Below are 27136 nucleotides of genomic sequence, written 5' to 3'. Positions count from 1 at the left end.
AAACGATAAGGAGCGTCTTAGTAATGGAGGGAATCTTAGAAACAAAGGGAAGATAGAGATAAACGGAGAGGGAATGGGGGAGAAGAGGGCCAGCCTTGTTTTTCTCGCACCGTATTAGACAAGTCTCCTTTTAAGAGGGCCTTGACCGTCTGACGGTCTCGGTTGCACTTGGTCTTTCCGCACGTTGGGGGAAAACCTTTTTGAGATAGACGTAGAATCCAATCATGTCATCGCAACGTCTTCGGCGAGTTCATCGTGTTCTTCTTGCTCAAAGGACGACGGAGGCAGCGGATGTCTTCTTGTGTTGCCGATAATGCTCTCGCTTGAGACATCGCGCGACATCGTGATGTGTGGGGGAGGGAAGGACCGAGAGTGATATTGGTGACGGCGCGCAGACGCGTCGGGAGATTCGTGCCACCGCGTCGAGGAGCCGGAGCCAGGGAGCGAAGGAGGCGGAAGGCGAGAATTGAGGCGCGATGACGGCGGTGAATGTTGACGAGCATAGAGCGGGTGAGGCGCGTCGGCAGGTGGTGCCACACCAGCAGGAGCAGGAGCGACAAAAGGTGGCGTCGCCGTTGTCACAGTCGTCGTCGTAGTCGCCATTGTCGAAGGGCCTGCTGTTCCCAATGATCGAGCATTGACAGCCAACCGAAGTTCCTGAAGGTTAATCTGCTTCTCCTCTTCCGTCATTTCGTCCTGCGCAGACGCACGGCCCTTCAGAGGACGATCGCCGCGCGCAAGGGCGTCCTGCTCCCTTCGCCTAGACTGTTTTGCGAAAAGCAGCCCACAAGCGTTGCAAAGCGTACGTGGACCGGTAGGTCCTTTACGCCATTCGGGAGTCTCGGTAGCAGAGCAGCTCAAGCATGATTGCTCCGCTTCATCTTTACGCTTCCGGACTCGCTTGGGAGGTTGCTAGGATATCGACATGAATGATCAGCGAATACAAAAGAGACGAAAGGGGCAAGACACTTGTGACTCACGCTGGATGCGTTCGGTTTCGACTGAGTTCGAACAAGATTGCCTGCACTGGACGAGGCGTGAGGTGACGACGAAGGCTCAGAAGCGATGGGAGCGGTGAAATGCTGCGGCTGCCTAGGGCTCGACGATGACGGCCGCTGTACTTGGTTGTACTGAGACTGTGAAAAATGCTGCTGCTGCTGCTGCTGCTGTTGCTGTTGTAGCTGGTGGTGGTGGTGATAGTGTTGGCTGTGGAGAGGCGGAAGAAGAGGCTGTCCTCGCGTTGTGCTGTAGTCGCCCATTGCTGCGACGTCTCCATCGTCGTCTTCTCCCGCTCTTCGATCATGCACGCCGTGCTTACCGAAGTAGGACTGTTGCATACGATGTTGGAACGGATGATCGACATCGGACGAGCTTGTCGACGAACGCACGCGATTCCTCTTCGCTTGGAAAGGCGCAAAGGGCTCGGGCTCAACAGGAGGAGACTGGGGCCCCGCCAAGCCCGCATCATAGGCAAGCTGGTCGGCGAGCTGCGGATCACGCTGCGCGAGAATCTCGACCTCTTGACGAATCATCATCAAGAGCGCCGAACCACCCTTGTCCCGCAACGAAGGCAACTGCCGTGCTCCGCGACCACCGCCGAAGTATTCATCATTGAGTTGAAATGCCTGCACGAAGATGTCCTGAAGCTGCACGATCGTCGTCCGAATAATCAGTCAATCGTTACTAGAGCTTGCTATTTTTGGTCTTCCACCACTCACCAGACCTAATGAAGGGCGGTCATAACTCGGATGATGAGAAGCTGACGTGGAGAGATGCGAGCGGTGTGATTGGACATGAGCAGGCGCAGAGCCGCCGTACGAATAGGTTGGTGTTGACTTCCGGCTACGGTTGGCCTCGTGGTGCACTGTTGACCCAGCGTTGCGAGTACGAACAGGCCCAAAGCTCGACTGTGAGACTTCATTCTCGCCCATCGACAGCCTGTCACTCTCCATCAATGAAGCATCGTTCAGAGACGAATTGGGGGAGGGAATGGCACGGGGTGAGATCGACGACATGATTGGCGGCAGCCGTGGTCCCTGGGCCAGAACACCGTCGAGAGAGGGTGAGAGATTGGAAAGAGAACCTCCAGTTGCTGAATCGGGTAAGATGGCTGAGAGAGACTTGCTGCTGCTGATATTCGGCCGTTGTGATGCGGTAGTGCTGGAAGCTTGTGCGATGGAGAGAGAAGCCAAAGGCGGCAGCTGAACCCGCAACGGATTGGAGGAGGCCGATGAGGTCGAAGCTGCTTCGTCTGCTTGGCCACCTCTTCGCCAGTCCAACGGAGGGGAGGCGGCAACGGACGAAGTAGGTGATGGCGCCCGGGTGTTGTAGCTCTGCGAAGTCATAAGTGAGGGCGAGGGCACGCTGAAGGAGTCATATGAGGCGGGTGAAGGACTGGATGTTGACGAAGCATCACGGCTGGACGTTGCGGTGATTAATGTCGTCAAGGGTGGAAGCCGAAGTTCATCACCGCTCGCCGCCCTCGACATCATGGGCATCGAAGATCTAGGGCGATGACCACGGGAGAGGTATGGATGGTGACGATCGGACGGACGCGCAGAGGCGACATCGTCGGCTGCAATCCTGCTTGGCAGGCCTGATGCGGCGACCACGGACATCTTAGAAGGTGATGAATGCGAGAATCCTTCGTCGTTACCGTCTTGATCTATGACTGGACCAACTTCGTCGTCGTCAGTCGAATTATACTGCAGTGGTTTTTGGTGAAGGTGTGCTTCTCGAGAGTGTGCCGTGGTAAAGCGTGAACCAGAGGAGCGTGCACCTGGTGATGTCGGGCCAAGTTGGCGCCAGGACATGAGCGTCGTGAGCCTCTGTTGCTGTTGGTCAGGAAGGGAAAAGTGGGGAATCGTCAGTCCGGAGTAGTGTCGCGCGAGCCACATAAATAAGGTGAGAGAGGCGCAGGTAGAGAAGCTAGACAGTGTCAAAGAGGCATGGGTCTCCTCCCATGAACAATGCCACTCGGAAGGGAAGATAGCGGCTGGCGCACACCTACCTCCCCCCTCATTCTCCTTCTCCTTCTCCTCCTCCTCCTCCTCCTCCTCTTGCCCTCCTAATCCCCTTGACCTCGATCATCTTTTGCCTACACAAAGCACTGCTCTGCGCTTTACTGCTACGAGTGCGCCACCAATCGCGGTAAAAGGCGATCCAAGGAAAAGGAGCACATATGCGACTCGGACACAAGTATTTGCGATCCAAGCCCGCCCCGCGCGGCCGTATAGCCAAGAAAGCAGACGTGGCCGGTTTCGACGTGGAGAAGGAAGAGGGAAAGGAGAAGGGATTGGGAGGAACGAAGAAAAGGGGAAGGAGGAAGAGAAGAACGAGGAAGAAGAGGAGGAAGGGGAGGGACAGTAGCTGCCCGCAAAGATAATGACAATGCCAAAGGCCAGACCAAAGCAGGGCTATGGAGTCGCTCTTCACGTCTACTCACTGACTGCACGAAAGGGGGCCCACAGGGCTTGACGCGGCGAGGTACAGTCCTCGTCGGACGATGATGGTCGACGTAGGAAGTCACGTTGGGCCAATTGACGTCAACGTCGAAATCGAAGGCCGGCGGGGTGGGCGGTGCGGTGCAGTGCAGTGCAGTGCGCGCCTGCGTTTCTTCGTCGAATTTGTCCGCTTCGACGTCTTCACGGTTCGTGTGCTACAACTCGTCTCCGTCTCACGATTGCCCGAAAAGGACGGCCATGTAGGAAGGGAGGGGAAGGAGTAGACGAGAAAAGGAAGGTTGAAAACAAGAGAGTGTATGAGGTCCTTGTGAACCAAGGTGCAAAGCAAAATTAGTAAGAGGGGGACGAATATGTCGGCGAGAAGAAAGCCCCTTCGGTCACCGAGTGGTGGGCATTCGCCTCCTTTACGCCTTCTGCAGATGGTCGAGAAGCGTTGTAGGCCCGACGTCTATTCGGAAAAAAAAGAGGCCGGCAAAAGGTATGGATCCCGTAGGCGCAATGTTGATGCTCGACGGCAGGAGAAGCGGCAGGGGAAGCGGCAGCGGAGGCGGAAGCGAAGGCGGCGGCGACAAATCCTGTCGAGCTTTAAGTAATGACAGCTGATCGAGGTGTCGATACTGCTGCAGCAGAGGTAAAGGGAGGAAAGAAAGACGTATGGCTTCGTCTTGAGGAAAGATGCGAAGTGTGGTCGACGGGCCCGTACACCCCTGCCTTGGTTCCTTCTTGCACCCGCTAAAATCAACTTTGACCAGGACCCGACCCGCCACGTCAAGGAAATAGAGGATCAAATGAAGCGACAAATCTGATCCCACCTTGGTATCACCTCTTCTCTCGGACGGGAAAAGTCGTTCGACGCAGAAAGGGGAGAGGCGAAAGGCAGAGAGAAGAATTACTAAATGAAGTAAAAAAAAATTGAAACATAGAGTGACGATGGCGCCCGGTCCCTCGTCTAAAGAGACCCGACTAGATAGGGATCGGCGCCCGGACCACTAAGAAGCTACGTTTCGTGCGAGGACAGGTCCCAGAAGCTAATTGAGAAACAATGGCACGATGGCAGACGTGCATACAGCATAAGTGCATGTTTCTGCACGTACGTCCCTTATTCTCGGTGATCGTTTGTTCATTTAGCTCGATCTTCCTCGGTAGTGAAGCCGACGCATTACCTCTGTCTCCCATAGGATGTTCTGCACAATCAGTGGTAGTGGCCCCCACCCCTAGCTTCTATTCTTCGGTGGTCTGACCCAAGGCATGTCATAGGTACTAAAAAAGGGTAAATGCACGCACACAAGACAGATAAACCGTACCGTACGGCCCCGGCCGGTGCAGTGCAACAGCAAGGGAAATTGCCGGTGGGCTTCATCTCTCTACATTATTTTTCCATCTTTCGCCCCCTTTTTCCCCTTCGCTGAGGTTGAGGCGCGGCAAACCTCCGGTCCGCACCTAGCTCCATCACCTATCGCAGATTCAGTGCCCCCATTGGTCGGAAAATGCAAAACCCCATCTCCGCTGATACGCCCTGCGTTTCTAGACAGCGCTACTGTTGCTATAAAAAAAAAGCACGAAATCCTGGGCCACACGCACGCGTGCAAGCAGAGAGACAGGTACACCTTCCCAATCACAGCGTGGGGGACATGTCTGACTCAAATCAAAATCAAAAACACGAACCGCAGCTGCACAGTAGGGGTGTGGGCTGTCAGACAAACCTTGCCTGACATGCTGCCTCCAGTCTCGAATATGACCGACCGATGAATAATTGCACTGAGGTGGGAGAGCCGAACATGAAGCGAGTGAGAAACAGGTTGGAGCGCTTCAATATCTGCCTCAGATGCTGCAGAGATATTAATTATTCATTAGTGGTATTGCGAACGCACTGCGCCTCGTCGCCAAAAACCAGGTACGTCGGTGCAGCCCCATAAAGGGCATTACGACTACGTACTAGCTAGTTGCCGGATATTCACAGCCACGCCACGATAACCTTCGCTCGCTTGCTAGCTCGCTTGCCCTGATTAGCTCCATTTTTTGCCCGCTTTTAGATGACGGAACAAGTGATTACCTTCTCCGGAATGGCAACACTTGCGGTTTCTGCAGACAGATGCATATGAGACGATAACCGCGGATGATAAGATTTTACGGGAAGGGATCTTGTATCCGGCTCTTCAGTTCCGAAGATGCTCTGACCCCACTGTACAGTAGTACAGTAGTACCATTTTGTGAACGCCTTCACCCGATAGCAAAATTAGATATTTTTGTTACTATTCATTAATTCACGAGGGCCCCTGCTCCATCTGTCTGCCTCCTCCTCCTGCCCCTCACTCGGCGAAAGGTCCGTCTACTTTGGTGAGTGCGTATATCGCCTCTCTAGCGCTCTTTCGAATCTTGCTTTATTCATCGTCAGCTAAATCGCCGCGACTGAGGCGCTCTGCTCTCATCCCCTCGTAAGCTTCTGCTTCTATTTTCCATTTTATTTCTTGCCTACACGCATGATGGACAATAAGATGCTTTTTGCTGGTCTAAGAGCTAAGAAATCATTGAACAGCCGGAGCGAAAGATCTTCGGGTTAGGGCTGTCTCAGGTTGTGGGTTTCGGATAAATCTTGACCTGTCACGCCAGAGCGCCACAAAAAAAAAAAAAAAAAAAAAAAAAACATCTTTCGTACGATAAACGTCTATTGGACCGATGACGTTTACCATTCTAGCTTCGACCCGCTATGGTCTTAGCTCAAAGAGTGCCAGAAATAACTGTCGTGAAAATGCAAGCATCAGCAGAGGAGTCGAGTCGAGGGCAGGAATAGCGTGTGCTTATCCAAGCGTCCTCTGCCTCGTCTGGGATGGCAGGGAAAAAAGAAGATCCTGTCTGGCTTGGCTGTCTGACGTACCTTCGGCGATCACAGAAACCTAGCCATTCTACGAGCTCAAGTGCCTTTCCCCCGTTCCTGCTCCTCCCCGGACTGCATTCTATGGCGTTATTTCCCGGAAGCGAGGCCTTTGTATAGTCCGCTTCTGCTTTTGACAGCTGACACAAATCTAGTGGCGGCCCTGCCCTGTCGATTGTCACTTTCCTTATCTGAATTTATAACGTTATCACTCCCAAACAGAATGCTTACCTCCCGGCTGTTGCTCGGCTCCGTCCGCAGTCAAGGTTTGAGAGCACATGTCAGAATGCACAAGGGCAGCATGAAGCGGTTGCAAGACGGCATCAAACGATGATCCACCCCACTCTCTTGACAAGAAACATATGATCAACCTTCTTGTAAGTTTGTGGGAGCTTGACATTGACGGACGAGATAGGATTTCTTTGAGCTCGCTCCGGCATTAACAGGACGAAGCGCGACATAGATTGATTAGACATGGACGTGACAAAGAGGCGAGCATCTTATGCACCCGGGAACGACAGCCGGACGATCCGACAAGAAGCCAGCAAAAAAAATTGTTGATCAACTTCTTAATGAGTATTGGTCAAGTTCACTGCTCAGGAAAGCGCGGGTCCCAAGCCCAAAGTTGGAAAATGCTCCTTCAGACCCAGCCCACGATGGTCATTTCGACGTCGTACTTTGTCGTCAGCCGAAAGAAGAGAAGCGCTTGTCGTTGAGATCGTCTACCTAGACGATATAACGTCGGCCGAATTATATGATTCCAAGCCTCCACATGATGGGGTTAGACGCCCCGGTCTCCGGACTTCTGATATTGTCACACACCACATGATCGGAGCAGGATGCCTGGGGTAAAGCAGCAAGTCGAGATCGTCAAAGCGGCCGATGTAGGCAAGGCAAGTACGGGACAGACAGAGGGGATGATTCGCAAAGCGGCTCTCGTCGGCTGCTCGGACAAGGTCAGCTCGGCAAGGACTCACAGCTTCAGGTTTAGCTGCTGATTCTCTCACAGATCTGCTCCTCAGTCATGGTTGCTGAGCCTAAAAGCTCGAGCGCCATTCACCACCACGGAGAGCAAGGTAAATCAAAATCCGTGTAACGGTGAAATCCTCGCTGACCGGACGAGCATTTCAAAGACACAGTCGTTTACGCCCTTTCGGGCAAAGGCTCTATCGTATACGGGCCAGGCGAGTGGCATTGCCATGCTGTGATCGTACTGAGAGTTGTGAGAGCTGACCGTCACAACCTATCTTGAAGATGCGTCTCAACGTCGTGACCTCTCACCCGGAGATCACTGTCTTATTCCGGCTTTTGTGGAGCACCAGGAGGTGAGCCATTCTTCATCTGCTCCGCTCCACAAGACGCTGAGAGTCACAGTCGACGCATAGATCAATGACTCTGACGGTCCTGTGACCTGGGTAATTGTCCGTTCTCCAGGACCGCATCCTATCGTCGAGAATCTCGAAGGATGGGGCTCCTCAAAGTAGCTCACCCAATACAGATTGTTTAAGCCACCCTGTTGAACAGCATTGTGATATTGTGTTCGGGAGCGTAGCAGTGTGAGAAAGAAGCCATGTAGCACCCATTTTCGATCAAGTGGGAGGACATTCCTCCTATTCGTTTAAGTCGCAAAAAGAAAGAGATGCTGCGAGGATGGAATCTTACATATGATCCTGACTGGTCACTCATCAGAAGAGATTGCACCGAGGCGACAAAGGGGGCGGGGCCCGCTTCAAATTCACTGAGTGTGCATGGCTTCGCATTGACGTACTGGCCGCTTCTCGTGTTCATCGAGGCTAGTTCCCTACGATTTGCGATTCCTAGCGAGTTGAGTGAAGTCAAAAGAGGACGGACCTCCGCTTCGAGAGTATGTACTGTACAAGAAGCAGGCTCGTGCGAAGAATTACATAGGTAGTGTCCCTGCTACAGAGTGAAAAGGAGGGGTTCCGCACAACATCCATTGCCCTCGGCCAGTCTCTGAGACAGAGTGAGGGTGAAGCACGTTCATTGACCTATGTAAAAGATGCCAGCAATGTGCCGAAGGTCGCAATCCTGCTCGTTGTCGAAGCCAAAGTACTCTTCAATGCGGGTGGGAAGGACATTGACCGTGGCGATCTTGGCATCCAAGCCGGCCAGGATGTAATAGTCTGCTCGCACAGTCGTTGAGTTGACAACCTTGTAGGCTAGTTCAGGCTTTGCTGGATCGGTACCGGTTACGAAAAGAGCAGATGGACCCGTCAAAAAGCTTAAACGAAGTTGCTGCGCGTTTGTTGCGGAAGGGACGAGAAATCCAGGTGGGCCCCTATCGTCAAAGATGAGGCGGTTTCGTTTAGCAATCAAGGAAAAGAGTAACGAGCGGATGTCATGCATCGCGGGAAGAGATCCGACTCACTCGATCCGAACGACGTCGTCATGAAGCGGCACGGCATCGGCTGACTCCTGTGTTTTTGTGAGAATGGCGTGAACATAGGCCTTGGACGCAGTGATGTGGCAGTCTTTCGAAGATTCCGAAGCTGCAGGGACGCTGACGACAACGGAAGCAAAGAGCGACCAGAGGGAGAGGAGAAAGAGTTTCATCGTGAGTGAGCCGATGATCAACGCGACGTCTACAGCAAGCTGGTGAAGAACAATGCGGTGGAGAGATCGAAGCTCTGATGATGAGCTTTTCAACGCATCGCTCGCCCGTCGTTCCGCAATGTCGGATAAATTGGTTGCCTATGGCAGTCCCACAAGCTACTAGGAACCGAATAAGGGTGACAGTCAATAGACAGGATTCAAATGATGGTTATGCTCCGAGTATTGAAGTGTGAAAGTCGCCAAGATCAAGCTCATGATTCGGTTCACACAATTTCATCAATGCTACCTATTTTCGTGCTACACACAATTGAAAGAGGACTGGGTGCGGAAACACTCCTACGTTCTATTCGGTTCCGGAGGCGTGGGGGACGAGGGCTTCCGATTACACTTTGATCGTCTCAATTACAAACAAGCAGGCGATCGGAGATTTAGTTCTTAATCCCCATAGTTTTTTAATCTTGCGCTACCCCGGCACCTGAGACGGATTCAGCAACTAAGCAATACCCTGTTGGCCCGTACCAAGCAGGCGATAGGCCAGAAGTCGTTCATTTACAACGGCTTCAACGCTCCGCTGCTAATGCTGCAGAGATCCTCTTGTTCGTGTGACTCCCTGCGCTTGGGTTCGAGCGTTCAAGACCTAGTGCATATAACAGGCATCTGTATAGGGTCTTCCGAGAGAGGCACACTCCCTCTTCACAACCGTCCTCTCTCTCCTCGCTTTCCCCTTCTTCGCGTCTCGCATCGATTGCGCTTCCCCGCTTCTCTATCCATAGTCTTTCCCCGTTCCATTCCCGCTCTCCTCTCTTTCTCTTCTTCCTCTTCTCTTCCTACCTTCGAAGATGTTTGCTCGGCTCTCGATGCAGCTCTGCGTCGGTGTGTTTGTCGCGACACTTGCACTGCTGCTGGCGGCGACAAGCACGGCTGATGCTGCTTCGCCGAGCTTGAGGCACCAAGCTCGCACCGTCAATGCCACTGTTCTCAACGCCTGTAAATCACTAACAGCCAATAGCTCCTCGGCGACAGAAACCAATTACTTTGGTTCATCGGCCTTCCTCGACAATTCGCTCCGTTATATGTCCAGTACTGTCCAGACGCCCGCCTGCGTCTATGTCCCGACGACACCCGAGGATTTGTCCAAAGCCATCAAGATTATCGGATCACAGCGGCTGAGCTTTGCCGTATCAAGCGGTAAGCACGCCTCCAACAAGGGCTTCTCGTCGACAACAGGCATCCAGATCAGCATGAAGGGCTTCCAGCACGTCAACCTCTCCGCAGACAAGTCCTACGTCGATATTGGCTCAGGAAACATCTGGGACAATGTCTACGCGGCGCTTCAGGGAACCGGCGTCAACATCGTCGGAGGAAGGGTGACTGGCGTCGGCGTTGGAGGTTTCATATCCGGCGGTGGCGGCTTCAGCTGGAAGACAAATCAGTACGGGCTCACCATTGACACGCTCCTTCAGGCCGACATGGTCATGCCCGATGGCTCACTGAAGAGTGTCACGGAACAGTCGGACCCAGATCTCTTCTGGGCTCTCAAAGGCGGCGGAAACCGATTCGGCATCGTCTACAACTGGAGGCTCAAGACGAACCCGCAGACGGACCTTGTCTACGGTGGTCTCCGGACTTACACATTTGACCAGATCGATAGCGTCGTCAAGGCTGTGTCGAACTTTGCCGTCAACAACAAGGACCCGAAAGCCCAGGTTCTCCCCACCTTTAACTTCGTTCTCGGTCAGCCTGGTGTCTCGCTTCTGGCCTTCTATGACGGCCCCAGCGCGCCGGCAGGCGTCTTTGATGGCTTTGACACTTCCAAGGGCGGCCCAAAGCCTTTCACGGACGCTTGGAAGGCGCAGAGCTTCGGCGATCTTGTCCGGGCCACGCCTTCCAATGCGACGCAGTACACTCGGGGCCAATTCATGTCCGTCACGTTCCAGAACTTCAGTCAGAGCATCATCGAACAGTGCGTCAACCAGACCAAGGTCATTGGCGCCCAGTCGTTCCTCCACGGCGGCTCCTTTGTGTCGTACGACGTCGAGCCATTCCTGATGACATACTCGGACAACACAAACAAGGGAGGCGCGTGGCCTCACAGCAACAGCCCGCTTCCGCTTAACATCTACTTTGCTTGGAATGGCGAGCTCAACGACGACTTCTGGAACGAACAGATCAGAGAGACGGCCAAGCTCCTGCGCGCCCAGGCCGTCGCAGAAGGACAGAATCTCGATGGTCTCTACCTCTACCCCAACTACGCAGTCGTCGATACGCCGGCAAGCGAACTTTATGGTTCCGAAAACGCCGCCAGACTTCAGACACTCCGCCAGCGCTACGATCCGCAGGACGTCATGGGCCTCACCACATTCTTTTCCTTTGTCTGATATCTACAATCCATCACAAAGCTCTGGCTCGCGCTTTTATATCATTACTACCAGACTAATGAAGGACCTGCGTCAAAAGCAATCTACCTATCATTAATCTTCCGAGCAGCCTAGACGTGCAGCTCCTTGCGTTCATTGGTCTTGATGATCCTGTGACACAGGAGAGCGATGCAGTGAAGTAGGCAATTGGTATCAGCATACACGCCGTGAATCTTCACACAAGACAGAACAAGAGCATGATCCGATTAGGTATTTTTAGTCTTCCTTCGACATGACCGCGTTGAGCATCCTCCACACTCGGATTCGAGCAAGGAGGGCAGAACATCAGGAGGTGAGACTTACTCAAGAGAGCGGGGGGCAAACAGGGAGGCCAATCTCACTCATTTCTTAGACGAGAAGAAGTTCTTGATCTTCTTCTTGTCCTTTACCTTGGCGCCCCCGTCGCTCATTGTCGAACTTGGAGCCGGGCTGCCGGTTCGCACGCTGCTAGCATTGGTCGGGTCCATGTGGTGTTGGTGCTGCGCATAATTGCCTGCATGTATGGCAGATGATGGTGGCGGTGCCCCCGTCCTTGATCCATTCTCGTGGTGATGTTGATGGTGGTGTTGATGATGAGTATTGTAAGAAGACGATGGTCCATGCGCGGCAACGACAGGCGATTGGGCCGTGGGTGCATCTGGTCGGTCAAATCGTCGATCATACGTACTCTGAGAGGGTACTGGGTCGACAAAGGCCGGATCCTTGGAAGGATGAAACAATTTGTTCTTGGGTGACGTTTGTGCTGCAGCGGCTCTCGAGGTGGTTCTCAACCCGCTCACATCGTTCTCCGGCCCCCTGAGATGGGAAGCTCCAGGCGGGATGCCTCCTCGATCTCTTCCACCGGCCATGACATTTGTTGCCTTGCCAAATGCTTTAATGCTCCCAATGAAGCTCTCCGGCGTAAAGACGTGCGACGATCCTGCAAAAAAAATCAGCGCTCCTCGTCTCCTCTCTTATGCCAGACAGGCAAAGCGAGACTTACCGATGTAGACGTCCTTGTTGAGCTTCTGACTCGTCTGGTACGCGCTTCTGACCTCGCTGTACGTCATGCCACCGGCGACAAAAACAAATACCCGTTGACGGTTGCCGTCTCCTCTTCCATAGTCATTGCTGGAGCTCGATGAGCCTCCCGTCTGCCCGGCCCCCGGACCACCTCCTCCCGCAGCGCCTGGCCTTCCCTTCTGGTGCCAAGTGGGCTTCGCGCTACGCAAGCTGCTGGGCTGCGGCCGCGTCCCAACTCCCCCAGGAGCCGAGGATGCGCCGCGGCCTAGTCCGACTCTTGCCAGAGGCGAGTCTCTTCCGCCACCTGCTGCGCCCCACGCCGAGGAAACGAGACCCGAAGCACCCGAACCAACACCGCTGACAACACCGCCACTTTCCGGAGGCCCGTCTTTGACATACGGATAAGTCTGTGTATCCAAACGACCGGCAAAGTGATCTTCGATCATGAGCTTAACCAGTGGCTGGTAGCGGCTCAGCTCGTATTCGTTCTCCCCCGAGACCTGCTTCCTTTTCCCCTTTTTGAAAAAGGCGTCCCAACCCGAGTTGGCTGGGTCTTTGACGACACGCGCACCGAGATGGACGAGGTTGTTGACGGCCTCCATCTCGCCCAGGCCGAGCCGGGCATGCTGGAAGAGACGCTTTCGATCCTCATCGGGCACACCATCTGCATACATGATGTACAGCGCAATGATGCGAACCTTGTCGGCATTGCTGACGTCTTGGGCGTCGAGCAGCGGAACCATTTCCTCAACGAGCGTCCTTGGCTTCTGACCCTCTGGTGTGGTCCTTGTCGCGCAATTCTGCTCCACCATGGCCTGAGACGGCAGCTTGCTCTTCTCGAATTTGTTCATGCACGCCTGCGCCATTGTGAGATGGAGGCTCAGCTTGTCCTTCATCTCCTGCATGTGTGGCAGGCTTGCCAGCATATCTCTCATGTCTGACAGGCTCGAAGCCCCTCCAAATGCACCAGCCTCGCCCGCGTGCGCCTTGAAGTCTCTCGTGAGCTTTTCGATGGCCTCAGCGATGTGGATGTGCCGGATACCCTGCCAGACGGCGTCATCGTCGCTCAGCACAGCGTCCTTGTCCTCCCGCTGGCCCTCTGCATTGTAGAAGGAGTAGCTGTACTTGTCGTCGTGAATCGGCAGGAGATCGTGGCACATGGCCTGGTAGGAGAACTCATGGAGAAAGGGCGCGACAGTGTCCATGGACCGGTCAGTGATGAAGGCGATGCTCCTCGGTCTTCCCGGGTCCGCCTTTGGCTCATTTTCGGCCACGTACTTGTCCAAGGCAGCCGAGAGCCTAAAGGCGAGGTGCTTGGTAAAGTGCTCGCCCAAAAGCGAATTGGCAAATGAGCCGGCGCCGGACTCGCCTCGGAGTCTGGCCATGCGCGCACTGCCCTGAAACGCCTGGGCAGCCTGCTGTGCGTCTAGCGGCTGCACGAGGGGGCCCAAGGGAGGGTGCGACGGGTTGTAAAAGCGAATCAGCGGAAATTCATTGAGGGTGACGCAGATGTTGAGCAGGGCCTGCGTTGCAAACTGTAGCTCCTCATCGATGGCGTGGAGCGCCTCTGATGGATCGGGACCAAATGCACCGCCCGGTGGTTGGAAGAGGGTGAAGAAGGATTGGGGCGTTTTGAGCAGGAACACTTGTGCTTCCGTGGGCCAAAAGTTCGTGTAGAGCTCAACGAGCTGCCGCAGCTTGGGTTCGGCAGGCGACGAGGTGAGTCTCTGCACAAGCTGGTCCGAGAGGCCTGTTGGTAATGAAGGTGGCGCATAAGCATGCCAGACCTGATAGCAAAGAGGAGCAGGCACAGCAGACACCCACCATCGACAAAGAAGACGTGACCAGCAGCGTATTGTGGTGTCGCTCCCTTCTCCGGTACAAGATCGCGGATGATTCGCTCGACGTTGCTGCTCGTCGGGCACAGCAAATAGGCCGCTTCGAACGTGGGCTGGGGTTGCCGGTTGAATTCGATGTTCTCGACGACAGAGACATTCTGCTGGAGAATGTCATACATCTTAAGGACGCTGTTGAGAAGCGTCTTTGTGAAGCTGTCGACGACGAGGATCTTCCATCTTGTCGGTGGCTGCACTGATTGGATCGTCTTGATGTAGCCTGTGGGCAGCAAAGGACAAGCTCTCCGGTTTAGAAACCTTCCCACGCACAAAGCCAAGCTACTCACGATCTCGCGCGGCGGTGATGAGGCTTCGAGGCGGCATGTCGGATTATAAGATGGCTCGGGGCGTATGATGAGAAGACCAGGGACGAAGAGGAAGAAGAGAGAGGGGGCCGAGGAGAATAGAAAGGCCGCTACTGGCTCGAATGGCTTGGCGTCGTAAACGTCGCACACCCTGCGATGGCCCAGCTCTGCCTTTTTCTCTTCTTTTGATCTAGCGCTGGACCTCTCCTTCCGCCGCGCGCTTCGCGACGCTGCTATCGCCCAGAGTCGCCAGACTCCTACAGCCACGTACGGTTGGGCGCGCGAACCGATTGCGGGGCTACAAAGGGTGGGATGAGGGGTAAGGCGAAACACGGGCCGATCCACGCCACAGACGCCCGCCGCCGAATCGCCGCCTGGCCGCAACAGTCGATCTCGCTCGGTACGCCTGGTCGAGCGAGCGAAAGAGGTTGGTCGAGGTTACGGGATGGACGGCGGAAAATTGTTGATGAAGCAGTCGTGGTTGTGACCGACGAAGGTCCGTCCACCTGGCCTGCGTGCACAGCAAGCTAAAATAGCACACCTCGCGATTTAAAGTCTCCTGAGCCAGCAATTTCCATTCTTAGTGGCACAGGTTCAGGCAGCGAGGCTAAGCATCCCCTCAATGATCCCGGAAGGTTACACCTTTTGATAAACGAAGACTGGAGAGATTGTACAGAGAGAAGAAAAGGCAGGACGGGAGGAGAGGGAAACAAGAGGAGCGAGAGAAGTCCGTTGGTGATGCGAGATGCGACTTGACAAAGGACTCTAGAGGAACGGAAAGGAGTGTAAAATCAAAAGTCAGGAAACAGACCGCCGTACATGTCGGGAAGGTCGTGCATGTTGTACTCTGCCAAATCGTTTTCCGGGTAGCGCTCAAACTGGCTGGCATCGCCGTCGGTAGCAACGGTGGGCAGGTACGGCGCGGGAATCTCTCGCCTGTAGAGCCTGTCCCAGTCGACTTCAGCGAACCAGAGATGGCCAAAGATGTCCTTGCTGCCTCTGTGCAGGTTGCCGAAACGCTTCGACAGATCAGCCGTCAGGAGATTCTTGAGGAGATCCTTTGCTGCTGGCTCAAAGTAGGGCGGGTAGCGGACCTTGCACTGGATGATCTTCTCGTAGAGCTTGATCGGGTTGCCGTCCTCGGTAAAGAATGGCGGGTGGCCTGCCAGCATCTCAAACAAGAGCACGCCCAGCGCCCACCAGTCGACGCTCTTGTTGTAGCCCTTTGATGAAACAATCTCGGGCGCCAGATAGTCGGGTGTGCCTGGATGGAGGTGGACATCGTGGGGGCAGTGTCAGCATTCACTCTGCGCTGCTAAGGAATGTGTTGTCGGACAGGAGAGGAATACTAACCACAAAGGGTCCAGGTAACGTCCGGAACGTACTTGGCAAAGCCAAAGTCGGTGATCTTGAGGTGGCCATCGGCAGCGAGGAGGATGTTCTCGGGCTTAAGATCCCTGTAGACGAAACCATTCTGGTGCAAGTAGTCGATCGCCAAGGCCACCTCGGCCGCGTAGAATTTGGCGACGGGGTGAGGAAAGCGTTGGGACTTGCGCAAGAGCGTAAAGAGCTCGCCACCGGGGACAAAATCCATCACCATGAAGAGAAAGGTAGGATCAGAAAAGGTGCCCCAGAGATTGACGAGGAATGGATGTCGAACCACTTCGAGGACTGCTCGTTCGCTGTTTGTATGCTCGACTTGCTTCATTCGAACAACTTGCTCCTTGCGAAGTACCTTGACAGCGTAGAAGCGCATGTTGTGACGACTTCGGACGAGGTGAACCCGGCCGAAGCTCCCGGTCCCCAGCGTCCGCTCCACTGTAAAGTCGGAAAGGGCATAGCGACCCGAAAGCTTTCTTCGCGTCGCAGGCACGGCATTGAGCGACGAGTTGACGGCACCTGGCCCACCGGTCACGGCGCTATTGGCAGCCGCTGCATCGGCAGAGACGACCATGGGCACCATGCCAGCCCCGCTGACACCACCTGAGGTTGAGGCTGCCGCGGCCTGCATGGCGGCCAGCGCAGATGGATCGGCGTTGTAGCTCAGCTGACCTTGCTGATTCATCGTGGCTTCTTCTTCCTTTCTGAGGAAAGAAAGGACGGATGGGGTTCGTGTACTATTAGAGAGAGTGTGTGTGTTGCGTTGAAGAAGCTTTCAAAGGAGCGACGAACGTGCGAGGGTTAAGGCTGGCGTAGTGGGATTCGTCGGATGTTTCTCGTGAGACTCGAGACGGAATGAATGTCGGAAAATGCGCTAGTGGAACGAAGCAAGGGAATCCACGGGACCGGCTTCACCGCGCTATTCGAAGCTCGATCTGTTCGAGGCCTGAAAAGAAGGTAGCGATAGCAGACCCCAATTGCCGCTAGCGTCGTCGTCAACAGCCGTGCCTAGAGACTACACCGATGACCGGCCTGCGCTGCTGCTCTTGGCCCTCTGTTCACAGGCTCTGGGCCTAGGTGGTCGCTTCCCGACCCTCCCGTGACAGGGATAGGACCTCCCTTGCTTAGCCACGTGGGGTCTTTTTTCTGCACGGGCCTCGCGTCTGCTGAATAGATACGGAGCAGAGGACAGCAGAGGTGGGCAGATCAAGACGAAGAAGCAAGCAGGGTACGCAGGCAGGCCGAAAGGCAGGAAGGCAGGACGGAAAGCGAAAGCAGGCATGGCCGCGGATGTTGTGGCGCACTACTCGCCGCCCAAGACCGCGAAGCCATCGCTCCTCGATAATGAGCGTCGAGTCAGCGCAGCGACGATCCGGGCACTTGGCCGCGACGCGCAAGCGCAACATGAGGCAGGACCGTCCAAGGAAGGCGACGAGAATGATGCTAACACTACGACATTCTTCAAGCCGGTCCAGATCACGCTCAACGAGCCAGTGGGGAGCATGTCGATCTCACCAGCCAATCGCGACGTGGTGCTGGCTGCTAGGGAGGGCCTCTTCATCCTCGACCTAGAGAATCCCTACGATCAGCCCCGATTCCTGCCCCACATGACCGTCTGGCTGCCCGCCGACGTCCAATGGAACCCGCACCCGTTTCGATCCAACTGGGTGGCCAGTACCTCTAACCAGAAGCTCCTGGTGTGGAACCTCGACAGGCCGGCGGCTCCTCGAATCGAGCCCGTGCTCTCGATGCCTGTGACGTCAGGCACAAGGACCTCCTCATCCCACGACGGGGCCGCGGCCACCTTTGGAAACTCAGCGACGAGCACCCTGCCCCATCCCAATCATCGGAATCTCGGTACTGCAAGCTCCAGTGTCTCACGGCTCTCATCCATCTCGCACGTCCTCCATGCCCACACGAGAGCCATCACCGACATCAATTGGAGCCCCTTCCATCCCGAGGTGCTCGCCAGCTGCAGCATCGACACATGGACCTGGTCGTGGGATCTTCGGGAGCCCTCACGTCCCCGTCAAGGGTACAGCGCATGGAACGCAGCCATGACGCAGGTCAAGTGGAATCGAGCTTCGCCGCATCGCTTGGCGACATCGTGCGACAACAAGGTGCTCATCTGGGACGATCGAAAGGGGGCTTTGCCCCTCGCCACAATCGAGGCTCACGAGAGTCGGATCTACGGAATCGACTGGTCAAGAGACACGTCGTTGGGCCTCGATCGCCTCGTTACATGTAGCCTCGACGGCAGTGTCAAGTATTGGGACCTGTCGAGCGATGCTTCGCAAAGAGCAATTGGCCAGCGAAAGCTGGTAACCGAATGCGAGACAATCATCGAGACAAAGACGCCCGTGTGGCGAGCCAGAAACCTGCCCTTTGGCCATGGTGTCATGACTCTTCCTCAGAGGGGTGACACTTCGCTGAGCATGTGGAACGAGGAGGAGCCAGAGGCGCCCGTCCATCGTTTCGAAGGCCACAAGGACATCGTCAAGGAGTATCTCTTCAGGACCAGGGGAGGCTCAGATCGATCGCACGACGATCGCCAGTTCCAGCTCATTACCTGGAGTAAAGACCAGACGCTGCGGCTCTGGCCCGTGACGGAGGAGATGACGAGATCCGTGGGGCACCGTCCAGGTAACCCCATTCGAACGTTGCAGACTCGCGCGAATGCAGCCAACATCACCTACCGTATTCCTCCCCTTGTGTCTCCCGATGCGGCTGGCGACGGTGGTATGCTTCTGGATGGCAATGCTCTGCCGTCCTCGTCTCCGATTCAGAGCAACAACACTTTGTCGGCCACTTCGAGTAATGGCGCCACGCCCGCCACAGGCACTTCTTTCCTTCCCCCAGCTGGTCTGACCAGATCACTCCTCAGTGGCGGCGCCCGAGGAACCCTACCCGGCAGCGGCAGCACAAGAATGAGCGGTACGCCGCCTTACAGTACTAGCTACAACGCTTCGGGCAGCAGTCCCCTTGATCTGAGGCTGGCCAGCAGCCTGGGTGCACAGCAGGGAAGCGCCACCTTTGGCGGATCCCTCGGAGGTCGAATGCAACAAGGTGGCGCTAGTTATGGACACAGCGGCAGCAAGGGCTCCGCCGGTGATTTGTCCTTGGGTACTTCGTCCATGGCGATCGCATCAGCGTCTGGAACTGGGCAAAGAAGCAAGGCGTCTCTCGGCCTTCGCAAGCAGTCGTCAGCCTTTGAGCTGGGAAGCGACGGCCGATATTCTCGACAGTCGCGAACCTCAACATCAAGGCACAAGGGAATGGGACCGCTGAGCGAGTCAATTGAGACGAAAGACAGCGGCAAGAGCAAGCGCGATGCTGAAGAACACAAAAGGAGAAAGGAGAAAAGGAAAAAGGCGGCCGCGGCAGCCGCTGCTGCCGCCGCTGCATCGTCGGGTTTCATGACGCGGGGTAGCACTGGCCATGGGGTTGGGGGTGCATGGCGATTGGGCAAGACGGGAGGAACAAAGATGCCCGGCACAGGAGGCGGAAGGGACGCGGTAGGATGGATCGCAGGCGTGAGAATGGGCGAGCAGGCCGATGAGCGTCCGGGTCTCACTTCCATGGCAGGCAGCGTCGCTGGCCTGGAAAGCTCTTCAAACTTGCCCGCGCCAGGCGAGGGGAATGATGAGGCGCAAAAAGATGCTGCCCAGGTCGTAAGCGAGGAAATCGTGGCCATCAGCAAGAATCTTCACGGTGTCTCCTTTGAGAAGGTACGCTGAGAAACACGTACCAAACTCTCAGATTTTGTGCTGACAACAATATGCCCTACCAACACAGATCGACGTTAGCTCCCGCACCTTTATCGTCTCATGTTACGGGCCCTGGGCTGACAAGAACTCGCCTGCTTTTATGCGCCTCACCCTGACCTATCCAAGCAGCTACCCAACCAAGCTTCCCAAGTACAAACTCGAGCACAATGCTTCTGTCTCGCTCAAGACGAGGGCTTTTCTCCTCAAGAACCTTTCAAGGATTCTGGGTGAATACGCAGCACTGCGCAGGAGCTCGCATAGTACGGAGACAAAGGCGGGAACGCCCGTGCTGGGCGAAGCTTGCATTCGCTTCCTCCTGGGCGAATCGTCGCGGGAGGCTGGCCCAATGGCGTACAGTCCAGACAATGAAACAGATCTCGAAGACGAGACAGACGACGAAGCTCGGGCTGGTGTCGAGGAGCAAGAGATGGCAAACAAGGCCGTGGCGACCCCACTTGCCCTTCGCATTCCGCCGCGTCGATGCGGAGCGACGTTTGGACCAAAAGGGCTCCTCGTTACCTTTTCACCTTCCATGTCTCACCACGAGCTCGAAAAGGGTGCAGCGGAGAAAGCAAGCTCCATCTCTGGTGACAAGCCACCGAGCCTCTCTGGAAGCCGCAAGGCAATCACTGCTGCGGGTCCGACAAGCACACCGGGAGGGGCACGCCCTAACCACGGCGGTGGAGCAGGGGCGCAAAGTGGAGGAGCAAGATTTCTGCAATCTTACAGCGCTCTCTCGGGCGCCATGGCTAGTCTGGCCCGCTTGGCCCGCGAAGGAATGGACGTCAAGGATCTCGACGTCATGCAACTTATGGGCGATCAGAATTTCCTCGATCGTCGGGTGAGTAGCGCAGACGCTGATCGCGTAACCTCTTCTCTCGACTTAGCCATGCCTCTTCCTTGTCGACAGATTCACCGATCCCATTCCAAGGGCGACTCGAGTCGGAAACGGGGTTCACGAGGGACAAGCTTGGCTCCTTCTGGTAGTCGTACCGCTCTTGAAGCTGGCAGATCAGCTTCGCATGCTGCAGGTCTGCGCGCACGCTCAGCCAGCCCCATGCCTGCCTCCTCTTCGCGCCCCAGGTCGGCCCTCTCTCGGCTTGGCGGAGCTGCAGTGACCAACTCTCACTCAGACGTCCGAATCTGGGAGCTTAGGCATTTCTTGCCTCCCCTTGTGGCCCCCTCACTCGTCCGGAGGAGATCGAGCTCGCTTCCTTCCAGCTCTCTCCCACCAAGCCCGCATCGTCCATCGTCGCCGTCTTCACCTTCCATGGCTGCTCGAAGGCCAAAGGGAAGCCGAAGCGGTTTGGCGAGTTTGGCTGTCCCTCCTGGGGCCGGAACTGTTCCAGCAGCTCCGTCCAGTAGTGCGGCGGGTAGGGATCTGGGGCCCTCATGGATCGACTACGACTCGCCCAGCGAAGTAGAGGAAGAGGAGGAGAACAGCCTGAATGACGGGCCTCGTATTCAAGAAATTATCGAAGACGGCGATGATCAGAAGGAGCAAGATGCAGGCGACGATGTAGCAGACTCCGACTCTTCGTCCGATGGTGAGGACTCCGAAGACGGAGAAGACGATGCAGACAGGCTGCTTCGGGCCTCCGAAGACGCACAGATGAATCCCGCGCTGGAATCGACGCTGGATACATTGATCTGGTCCATGCCATTCTGTTTCCTTTATCTGCTCATGGACATCATGATCCAGCAGCAGTACGCCATGCACCCCACTCCACTGAGGGAATTCGGCAGGCTCATTGGGACGCTTCCTCTTCTCGTCCTCTTCATCTGGTATACGTCAGTACGAGATCGACCTCCCGTCCCGCGACGATCAAATTTCTTGATCATGAACGACGACGGCGAGAATCGACAGCGATGGACATCCCAGCTCGGCTTCCTAACGCTCAGCCTCGCGGTCGGCATGGGCTTCGTCTACACGTACACCGAGTCAACTTTTGACATTGTGACGAGACGCATCGCGCCCCTAGGCACCCTCTGGGTCTACTGCCTCGTGAAGCTTGACTTGCCTTGGGCCGTGCTCAACCTCGCCCTTGTCTGGGGCTTTGTCAAAGTATGGGCGTTGCCCTTGTTCGATTAGCCATTGCTCACCTACTCGCGCTGCATTGTTAACCTCTCCAAACGTCCTTCCAATCATCATGTACAACTGTGGTTCACTGATAACAGGGGGCACAATGAGACAGTTGACTTGTGAAGGCACGAAGAACAGTACTTGAGGCTACGTCCGGCTAGGACCGTCTTTGCGCCACAAGTCGTGCTCGTCGTCAAGAATGAGACTCTCTTTAGATTTCTGCCATTCATCTGCGTTAGTGTACACCATGGCCCATCTGCGTGGGAACAGCAACAAAGTTCAATTCAGGAAGAGAAAGAGTTGGTCCGATTGAGACCCTTGACTCACTGAACGATGATCGGACTATCGAGGTCCAAGCGCTCTGCTTCCACAGCCTCTTCGACTCTCTTCCTGGCCTTGCTGTAGGCTTCGTGGAGGGGCATGCCATCCTCGTTGAGGATCAAAGAGCCCATGTTGTTAGGATTTCCCTCCATCTCCAGAGAGGCCCTTTGCTTTTGGTCGAGGACGTCACGCTGGAATGGCGTTCGATCAGAGATGGTCTGGACGATGGAGGCACGGAGGAAGCGGACCTTGTAGACAGAGTCGAACGTATTGCGGATCGCCTCGTCCATCGCCGGTGGGCCAGCTAGGGATTGCTTGAGGAGAAGACGCAGAGCTTCGATGTCCTCAATGACCATCGAGGTGCCGCTACCCTGGAAGGGGGCCATGGGATGAGCGGCATCGCCAATGATGATGGCCTTACCATGCGACCATGTTGGCAGCGCTGGCATCGACCGGAGCTGCCAAACACCTGCACCATCGGCCTGACGATACATGTCCGCCATACCGGGCAGCATGGGCGCATAGTGTTTGTCGACGAGACTATTCATAAATTCGCCGTCGACTTGGCTCCGCCAGGACCTGCCGAGGCCAGGTCTATCACGGAGCACAATGTCGTCGGGGATGTAGACGACCGAATTCAAAAGGCCATCGTCGCGAATTCGGTAGTGGACCGACCGCATGAATGGTCCGTGAACGACAGCAATTTGTTCGCCTTGGAAGCGCTCTCCCTGACTGGGCTTACTACAGTCTTGCAGGTTCATGAGACGCCTCGTCTCTTGGCTCAAGCATGAGTCTGGCTGGTTGAAGCGGATGACACTGAAACCAATTGGCACAGATTTGGGAGTGCCGAAGCCAGAGGCGCGCAGGATAGCGCGACGAACGGCCGACTTGACGCCGTCGGCGCCGACAATGATGTCGGCCTTGACCACGCGCTCATTGCCGACTTTGACCGTGCCCGCAAGCGTGTCGACATCTTCAGGTCTGACGTTGACGTTCCAAATAAATTCGACCTGGGCGTTGTGATCTCCTTCGGAACGCCCCTGCTGTTCTACCAGCTCGTAGAGCTTGGTGATGAATGTCCTGCGATGGAGGGACCAGTGCTCGCCAGGCGCTTCGATGCGGTTCGTCTCTTTGCCGCTGTACCACTCCCTCAGGACGATTGTCTGAGCGTTGCTGGGGACGCGCAGGCTCTCCGCGGTCAAGCCACCGGGCTGAACTAAGTCGCTTCTTGAGAGGAGATCGACGGAATTGGTAAAGAGCGTGATACCTCCTCCGCCCAGGTCAAGGTCCATCTCGGACAGATTGGCAGCACGCTCAATCACAACGATGGTCGATGCTATGTCGCGCAACGCCAACGCTGTGAGGCAACCGCCAATGGCGCCACCGACGATGGCAACCCTTGGTTTGCGAGAAGTGTTGTTTGGGGACATGGTGATGGGGGGATAGTCACGAGGACGTCCATCTCAGCGACTGTTGCGCAGTCCTGCTTGCGTGGCGCTTTGACCGCCCGCTGTCCGCGCTGAGGCCCGCTCTTGACGCAGAAAGTGACGGTGCCAAGATGCGGCCCAATCGGCTTCATTGCCGCTCAGCGCGCGGGGGTCTTGCTCTGTGTTTGCTCAAATTGAAACATTACGTGCAATACAGGAAGCGGTTCCTCTATAGGGTTTCCCTGGCTTTAAAGAGGCTTGTGCGCCGGAGAATGCGAAGCGACGACAAAGACAAAGAAGAGGATCCAAGCGGCAGCAATGGAGGCACCGAAGTGGATGACTGCCCACCAATTAGACCATCTCTGCGGCCAGAGCAGCGCCGACTTTCGAGCTCCCCGGTGACTGTGTTTGACCTCTTCTTCAATCTCCTGGCGTCTTTCTTCGTTGGACGCCAGGATGCCCATGGCGTACCTGCGGTCCAAGACTACGTAAATGATGCCGAAGACGAGCTCGGCCAACTTGGAGACGAAGAGAACGAGAAGGACCGACTGATACGACTCTCCCCCTGCTTTGTTCCCAGGTGTCGAGTCTTGAAGACGGCCAAGGGTCGTGTACATGATGATCTGGTACGAGGACATGAGAGACTTCCAGAGACCCCAAGCAAAGCCAAATGTCTCGTCTCCTCCTCTTCTTCCTTCGCCACCGTGATCGCCGTGCTCGCCTGTCTTGCTCTTTTGGCCAAGGAGGATAGCCAATGAACAGAGGTACGGGGGAGTATTGATGGCGTTGGCCACCGAGAAGACGGCCATGGCCACGATTGGGCTAAGGTCAGTGTATGCGAGCAAGGCCATGCATGTAGCCAGCAGAAAAGCGGTGAGCGGCACGAATCTGCAACGAGAGGGCCCAGAGAAGAGAAGTGAGAAAGAAACTATCGAGAAAAAAGTTTTCTAGCTATTCTGGACCCACTCCATTCGGTGGCCGTGCTTGTCAAAGAAGAGGCCGAGCCAAGGGGCGACAAAGATGGGCGCGACCTGGCCAAGGCTCGATGTCCAGCCGGCCTGCCTTGGCGACTGACCCTTCCACCGAATCACGTCGGCGGAGAGATTGTTGAAGACGGCGATGGGCTGGTAGAACTGCGTGGCAGCAATGACGACAAAAAAGGCAGGGAGGCTTCGAAGCGCTGTCAATGCAGACCTCATGGTCGTGCGGGCGCGTGTGTGCCTCTGTGTCTGTGTCTGTAAAGAGGTACGGGGGTATCGCGGTTCGTCTTCGAGGCCGAGATAGGCAATCGAGGCGCCAAAGGAAATTGAAGCGACAAATGAGGCTACCCAAAATGTCCTGGACGTCTTGGGAGTCGACGACCAGGAAGAGGCAATGGGCACGGCAGTCGCCTTGCCCACAACGCCAAGGAGTCTGGCAAAGGCAAAGTCGATGGAGATGGCCGAGCCCAGCCAGCCCGCGTCTCTGAACCAGAGAACAAGAAGCTTTACCGCGGCCATGTCTACGGCGACAACGCCGAGTCCTTGCACCATTCTCGAGACGACGAGGCCAAGGTAGCTCCCGGCCTCGAGAGCTACAGCTGATCCCAGGCAGCCAAGGACGACGGAGAGCGTGGCAAGACGGGCGACTCTAGAAGCGCCGTGAACATCGATCCACAGGCCGCAAAAGAGGGGCACGACGGTGTTGGACAGCTGCGTGGCCGATGAAATGACACCGTACTGGGCGTTCGTGAGGTTCAGCTCTGAGACAAGGAGCGACTTGAGGGGACCCAGACAGGACTCGGCATAATTGGAGCCCGCCGAGAGGGTCAGTAGTAGCACGAGGAGTAAAGGCGGTGAGGAAGCCCACCCATTGCGCCTTCGTGCGAGAGTTGTGGGATGAAGGAGCGCCTGCCTCTCTTCTTCATCATCATCCTCGTCTCTAACGCTCCTCGCCATAATGTTTGCTTGCGTAGAACCGGGCCCTGCCCCTCGTCACCAGATTGAACCGCCTTTCAACGTGCTGGTTCGACTTCCGCAAGCCCCGCGAGGTCTGCTTCGTGTCGCCACACGTTGACACTCCTTGGCTCGCCCGACTGACCTCTGCAGAGGAGAAGGGGGAAAGACGGGGCCGCATTATATATATTGGGAGCTCTCAATTTTCAGCTTTCTTGACGCGCGTGGCCCGAGCGAGCCAACGCGAGCGCTTGGACCACGTACGGCGCAATCCATGTCTGTAGACACCAGCAATCTTCAACCATTCCATCACTGGCTAATTTGGAAGTCGCTTTACTTTATCATCGATGTATCTATGGGGGATGCATACTCTGTTTCCCTCATACTGATCGCTTATTGAAACTATTAGCTCTGTCAGAAGAAGACGCTTGCCCTACTCCTTGATCAAGGGCTCGAGCTCGCCGCCGTTGACGACCGAGTCGACGACACCCTTTGCTTTGTGCTTGAATCCGAGCGCATGAAGACGGCTGTGTGAGTTGAGAAGTGAAGAGAATCAACCGAGTTTCAGCTTCGAAAACAAAGAAGATACTTCCTTCTTATGGGTACTCACTCAGGTCGGGTGTAGCAGTTGTCTCGCTCAAAGACTATCTGGCCAAATACAGGCGCGAAACCGGTTTCCTTTCCGCCAAGGAAGTCCTCAAATGCAGCCCTGTCAGAGAGGACCTTCGGCGAGGCCTGGCCAGCGGGGTGAGCGTGCTTCTGGAGCTGCGAAGAAATGGCATCAAAGAGAGCAGCCCACGGGAAGGGCGCGGGCTCGGCGGGAAAGCAGTAGTGCGACGGCTGTGACTCCCCCGGCGTGTGCTTCTCGAGCTGGGCGAGGAGGACGACGAAGGCCTCGCTGAGATCGTGCACTGACACGGCATCCCAGTAGGCGTACTCGGCGACGGCGCGGTCCAGAGCGATGGTGTTGCCATTTTGCATCATGGCGCGGGCGAGTATAGGCGCCTGGATGCTGATGCGGTGCCACGGCGCTGCACCGATGCCGTAGACGAGAGGAGGCATCATGACCGTCGTGCTAGCGTTGTTGGCTTTTTCCGCAGCGTCATTGAAGAGCTGCTCGCGGAGCGGCCCATCGACTTGGCGATGAGGCGCATCGGAAGCAAGCCGCTTCTCAATCGCTTCGTCGCCCTGGCTGTCAGAGAGAATCTTGTCCTCGACGGAGGCCTTCTCAAGTCCCTTTGCCGCCTGCGCCAGCTCATTGTTGCCCGAGGTGTGGATGTAGACGACCTTTTTGCTCTTGTCAGCCCGTGACTTGATGCCGTCGACGACGGCCAGTGCGCTCTCGAGGTGGTCGGCAGTGGCCACGTGGATGACGATGTCAGCCTTGCTGGCGTGCTCTTTGATGATTGATGCATCATCGAGCCCTCCCTTTATAGGCTCAATGCCAAGGTCCTGCAGCTCCTTTGCCTGCTCCTCACGGCGCGTGAGAGCAGTCAGCTTGAGATCGGGCCGGCGCTGCTTCAGGTGCTGCAACAGCGTCCCGCCGATGAAGCCCGGTCCGATGAGGAAGAGAGTTTTCTGCTGCGTCGTCATGTTTCTTTGTTGGCTTACTTGCTTGTTTGCTTGCTTGCCTCTTCCCCTGTCTGCTTAATTGCTTTGCAGACCTGAACGTCGCCGTCGAGAGAGGGCAATCCA

General features: G+C 55.8%; 10 protein-coding genes across 10 annotated transcripts; 3 read left to right on the top strand and 7 right to left on the bottom strand.

The window, feature by feature from the left end:
• Positions 1 to 91: 91 nt before the first annotated feature.
• On the bottom strand, positions 92 to 3201 carry FA10DRAFT_24620 (hypothetical protein). The gene is made up of 3 exons (XM_025519398.1): positions 1719 to 3201; positions 981 to 1646; positions 92 to 912 (listed from the first exon to the last, which is right to left on the bottom strand). Exons 1-3 carry the CDS (start codon positions 2895 to 2897, stop codon positions 223 to 225), a joined length of 2535 nt encoding a protein of 844 aa, XP_025380705.1. The 5' UTR covers positions 2898 to 3201; the 3' UTR covers positions 92 to 222.
• A 3952-nt stretch (positions 3202 to 7153) lies between these two features.
• FA10DRAFT_264145 (RmlC-like cupin) lies at positions 7154 to 7883 on the top strand. The gene is made up of 5 exons (XM_025520536.1): positions 7154 to 7292; positions 7346 to 7412; positions 7470 to 7520; positions 7591 to 7661; positions 7722 to 7883. The coding sequence occupies exons 1-5, from the start codon at positions 7176 to 7178 to the stop codon at positions 7818 to 7820; spliced, it is 405 nt and encodes a 134-aa protein (XP_025380704.1). The 5' UTR covers positions 7154 to 7175; the 3' UTR covers positions 7821 to 7883.
• Positions 7884 to 8223: 340 nt separating this feature from the next.
• FA10DRAFT_298886 (hypothetical protein) lies at positions 8224 to 8910 on the bottom strand (the record flags this gene model as incomplete). The annotated part of the gene is made up of 2 exons (XM_025524656.1): positions 8224 to 8635; positions 8726 to 8910. 2 exons carry the CDS (start codon positions 8908 to 8910, stop codon positions 8338 to 8340), a joined length of 483 nt encoding a protein of 160 aa, XP_025380703.1. The 3' UTR covers positions 8224 to 8337.
• An 857-nt stretch (positions 8911 to 9767) lies between these two features.
• On the top strand, positions 9768 to 11288 carry FA10DRAFT_225090 (FAD-binding domain-containing protein; the record flags this gene model as incomplete). The annotated part of the gene is made up of 1 exon (XM_025518635.1): positions 9768 to 11288. One exon carries the CDS (start codon positions 9768 to 9770, stop codon positions 11286 to 11288), a length of 1521 nt encoding a protein of 506 aa, XP_025380702.1.
• Positions 11289 to 11338: 50 nt separating this feature from the next.
• FA10DRAFT_264144 (Sec1-like protein) lies at positions 11339 to 15019 on the bottom strand. The gene is made up of 4 exons (XM_025520535.1): positions 14512 to 15019; positions 14154 to 14444; positions 12310 to 14079; positions 11339 to 12246 (listed from the first exon to the last, which is right to left on the bottom strand). The coding sequence occupies exons 1-4, from the start codon at positions 14546 to 14548 to the stop codon at positions 11669 to 11671; spliced, it is 2676 nt and encodes an 891-aa protein (XP_025380701.1). The 5' UTR covers positions 14549 to 15019; the 3' UTR covers positions 11339 to 11668.
• A 301-nt stretch (positions 15020 to 15320) lies between these two features.
• FA10DRAFT_225588 (protein kinase A catalytic subunit) lies at positions 15321 to 16483 on the bottom strand (the record flags this gene model as incomplete). Its single annotated transcript, XM_025518648.1, has 2 exons — positions 15321 to 15793; positions 15883 to 16483. 2 exons carry the CDS (start codon positions 16481 to 16483, stop codon positions 15321 to 15323), a joined length of 1074 nt encoding a protein of 357 aa, XP_025380700.1.
• A 377-nt stretch (positions 16484 to 16860) lies between these two features.
• On the top strand, positions 16861 to 22050 carry FA10DRAFT_264142 (hypothetical protein). The gene is made up of 3 exons (XM_025520534.1): positions 16861 to 19637; positions 19705 to 20517; positions 20587 to 22050. The coding sequence occupies exons 1-3, from the start codon at positions 17190 to 17192 to the stop codon at positions 21766 to 21768; spliced, it is 4443 nt and encodes a 1480-aa protein (XP_025380699.1). The 5' UTR covers positions 16861 to 17189; the 3' UTR covers positions 21769 to 22050.
• FA10DRAFT_283143 (FAD/NAD(P)-binding domain-containing protein) lies at positions 21907 to 23510 on the bottom strand (the record flags this gene model as incomplete). The annotated part of the gene is made up of 2 exons (XM_025523822.1): positions 21907 to 22015; positions 22087 to 23510. 2 exons carry the CDS (start codon positions 23508 to 23510, stop codon positions 21907 to 21909), a joined length of 1533 nt encoding a protein of 510 aa, XP_025380698.1.
• A 765-nt stretch (positions 23511 to 24275) lies between these two features.
• On the bottom strand, positions 24276 to 25616 carry FA10DRAFT_264140 (MFS general substrate transporter; the record flags this gene model as incomplete). Its single annotated transcript, XM_025520533.1, has 1 exon — positions 24276 to 25616. A coding segment is annotated over exon 1 (950 nt), but the record flags the coding sequence as incomplete, so codon positions are not given.
• A 34-nt stretch (positions 25617 to 25650) lies between these two features.
• On the bottom strand, positions 25651 to 27127 carry FA10DRAFT_277298 (hypothetical protein). The gene is made up of 2 exons (XM_025523368.1): positions 26052 to 27127; positions 25651 to 25968 (listed from the first exon to the last, which is right to left on the bottom strand). The coding sequence occupies exons 1-2, from the start codon at positions 27032 to 27034 to the stop codon at positions 25875 to 25877; spliced, it is 1077 nt and encodes a 358-aa protein (XP_025380696.1). The 5' UTR covers positions 27035 to 27127; the 3' UTR covers positions 25651 to 25874.
• Between the last annotated feature and the right edge of the window lie 9 nt (positions 27128 to 27136).

The sequence above is a fragment of the Acaromyces ingoldii genome (assembly GCF_003144295.1).
Source record: "Acaromyces ingoldii strain MCA 4198 unplaced genomic scaffold FA10scaffold_1, whole genome shotgun sequence".
In the NCBI taxonomy this organism is placed as follows: Eukaryota; Fungi; Basidiomycota; class Exobasidiomycetes; order Exobasidiales; family Cryptobasidiaceae; genus Acaromyces; species Acaromyces ingoldii.
This window is presented reverse-complemented; position numbering and strand designations above follow the sequence as displayed.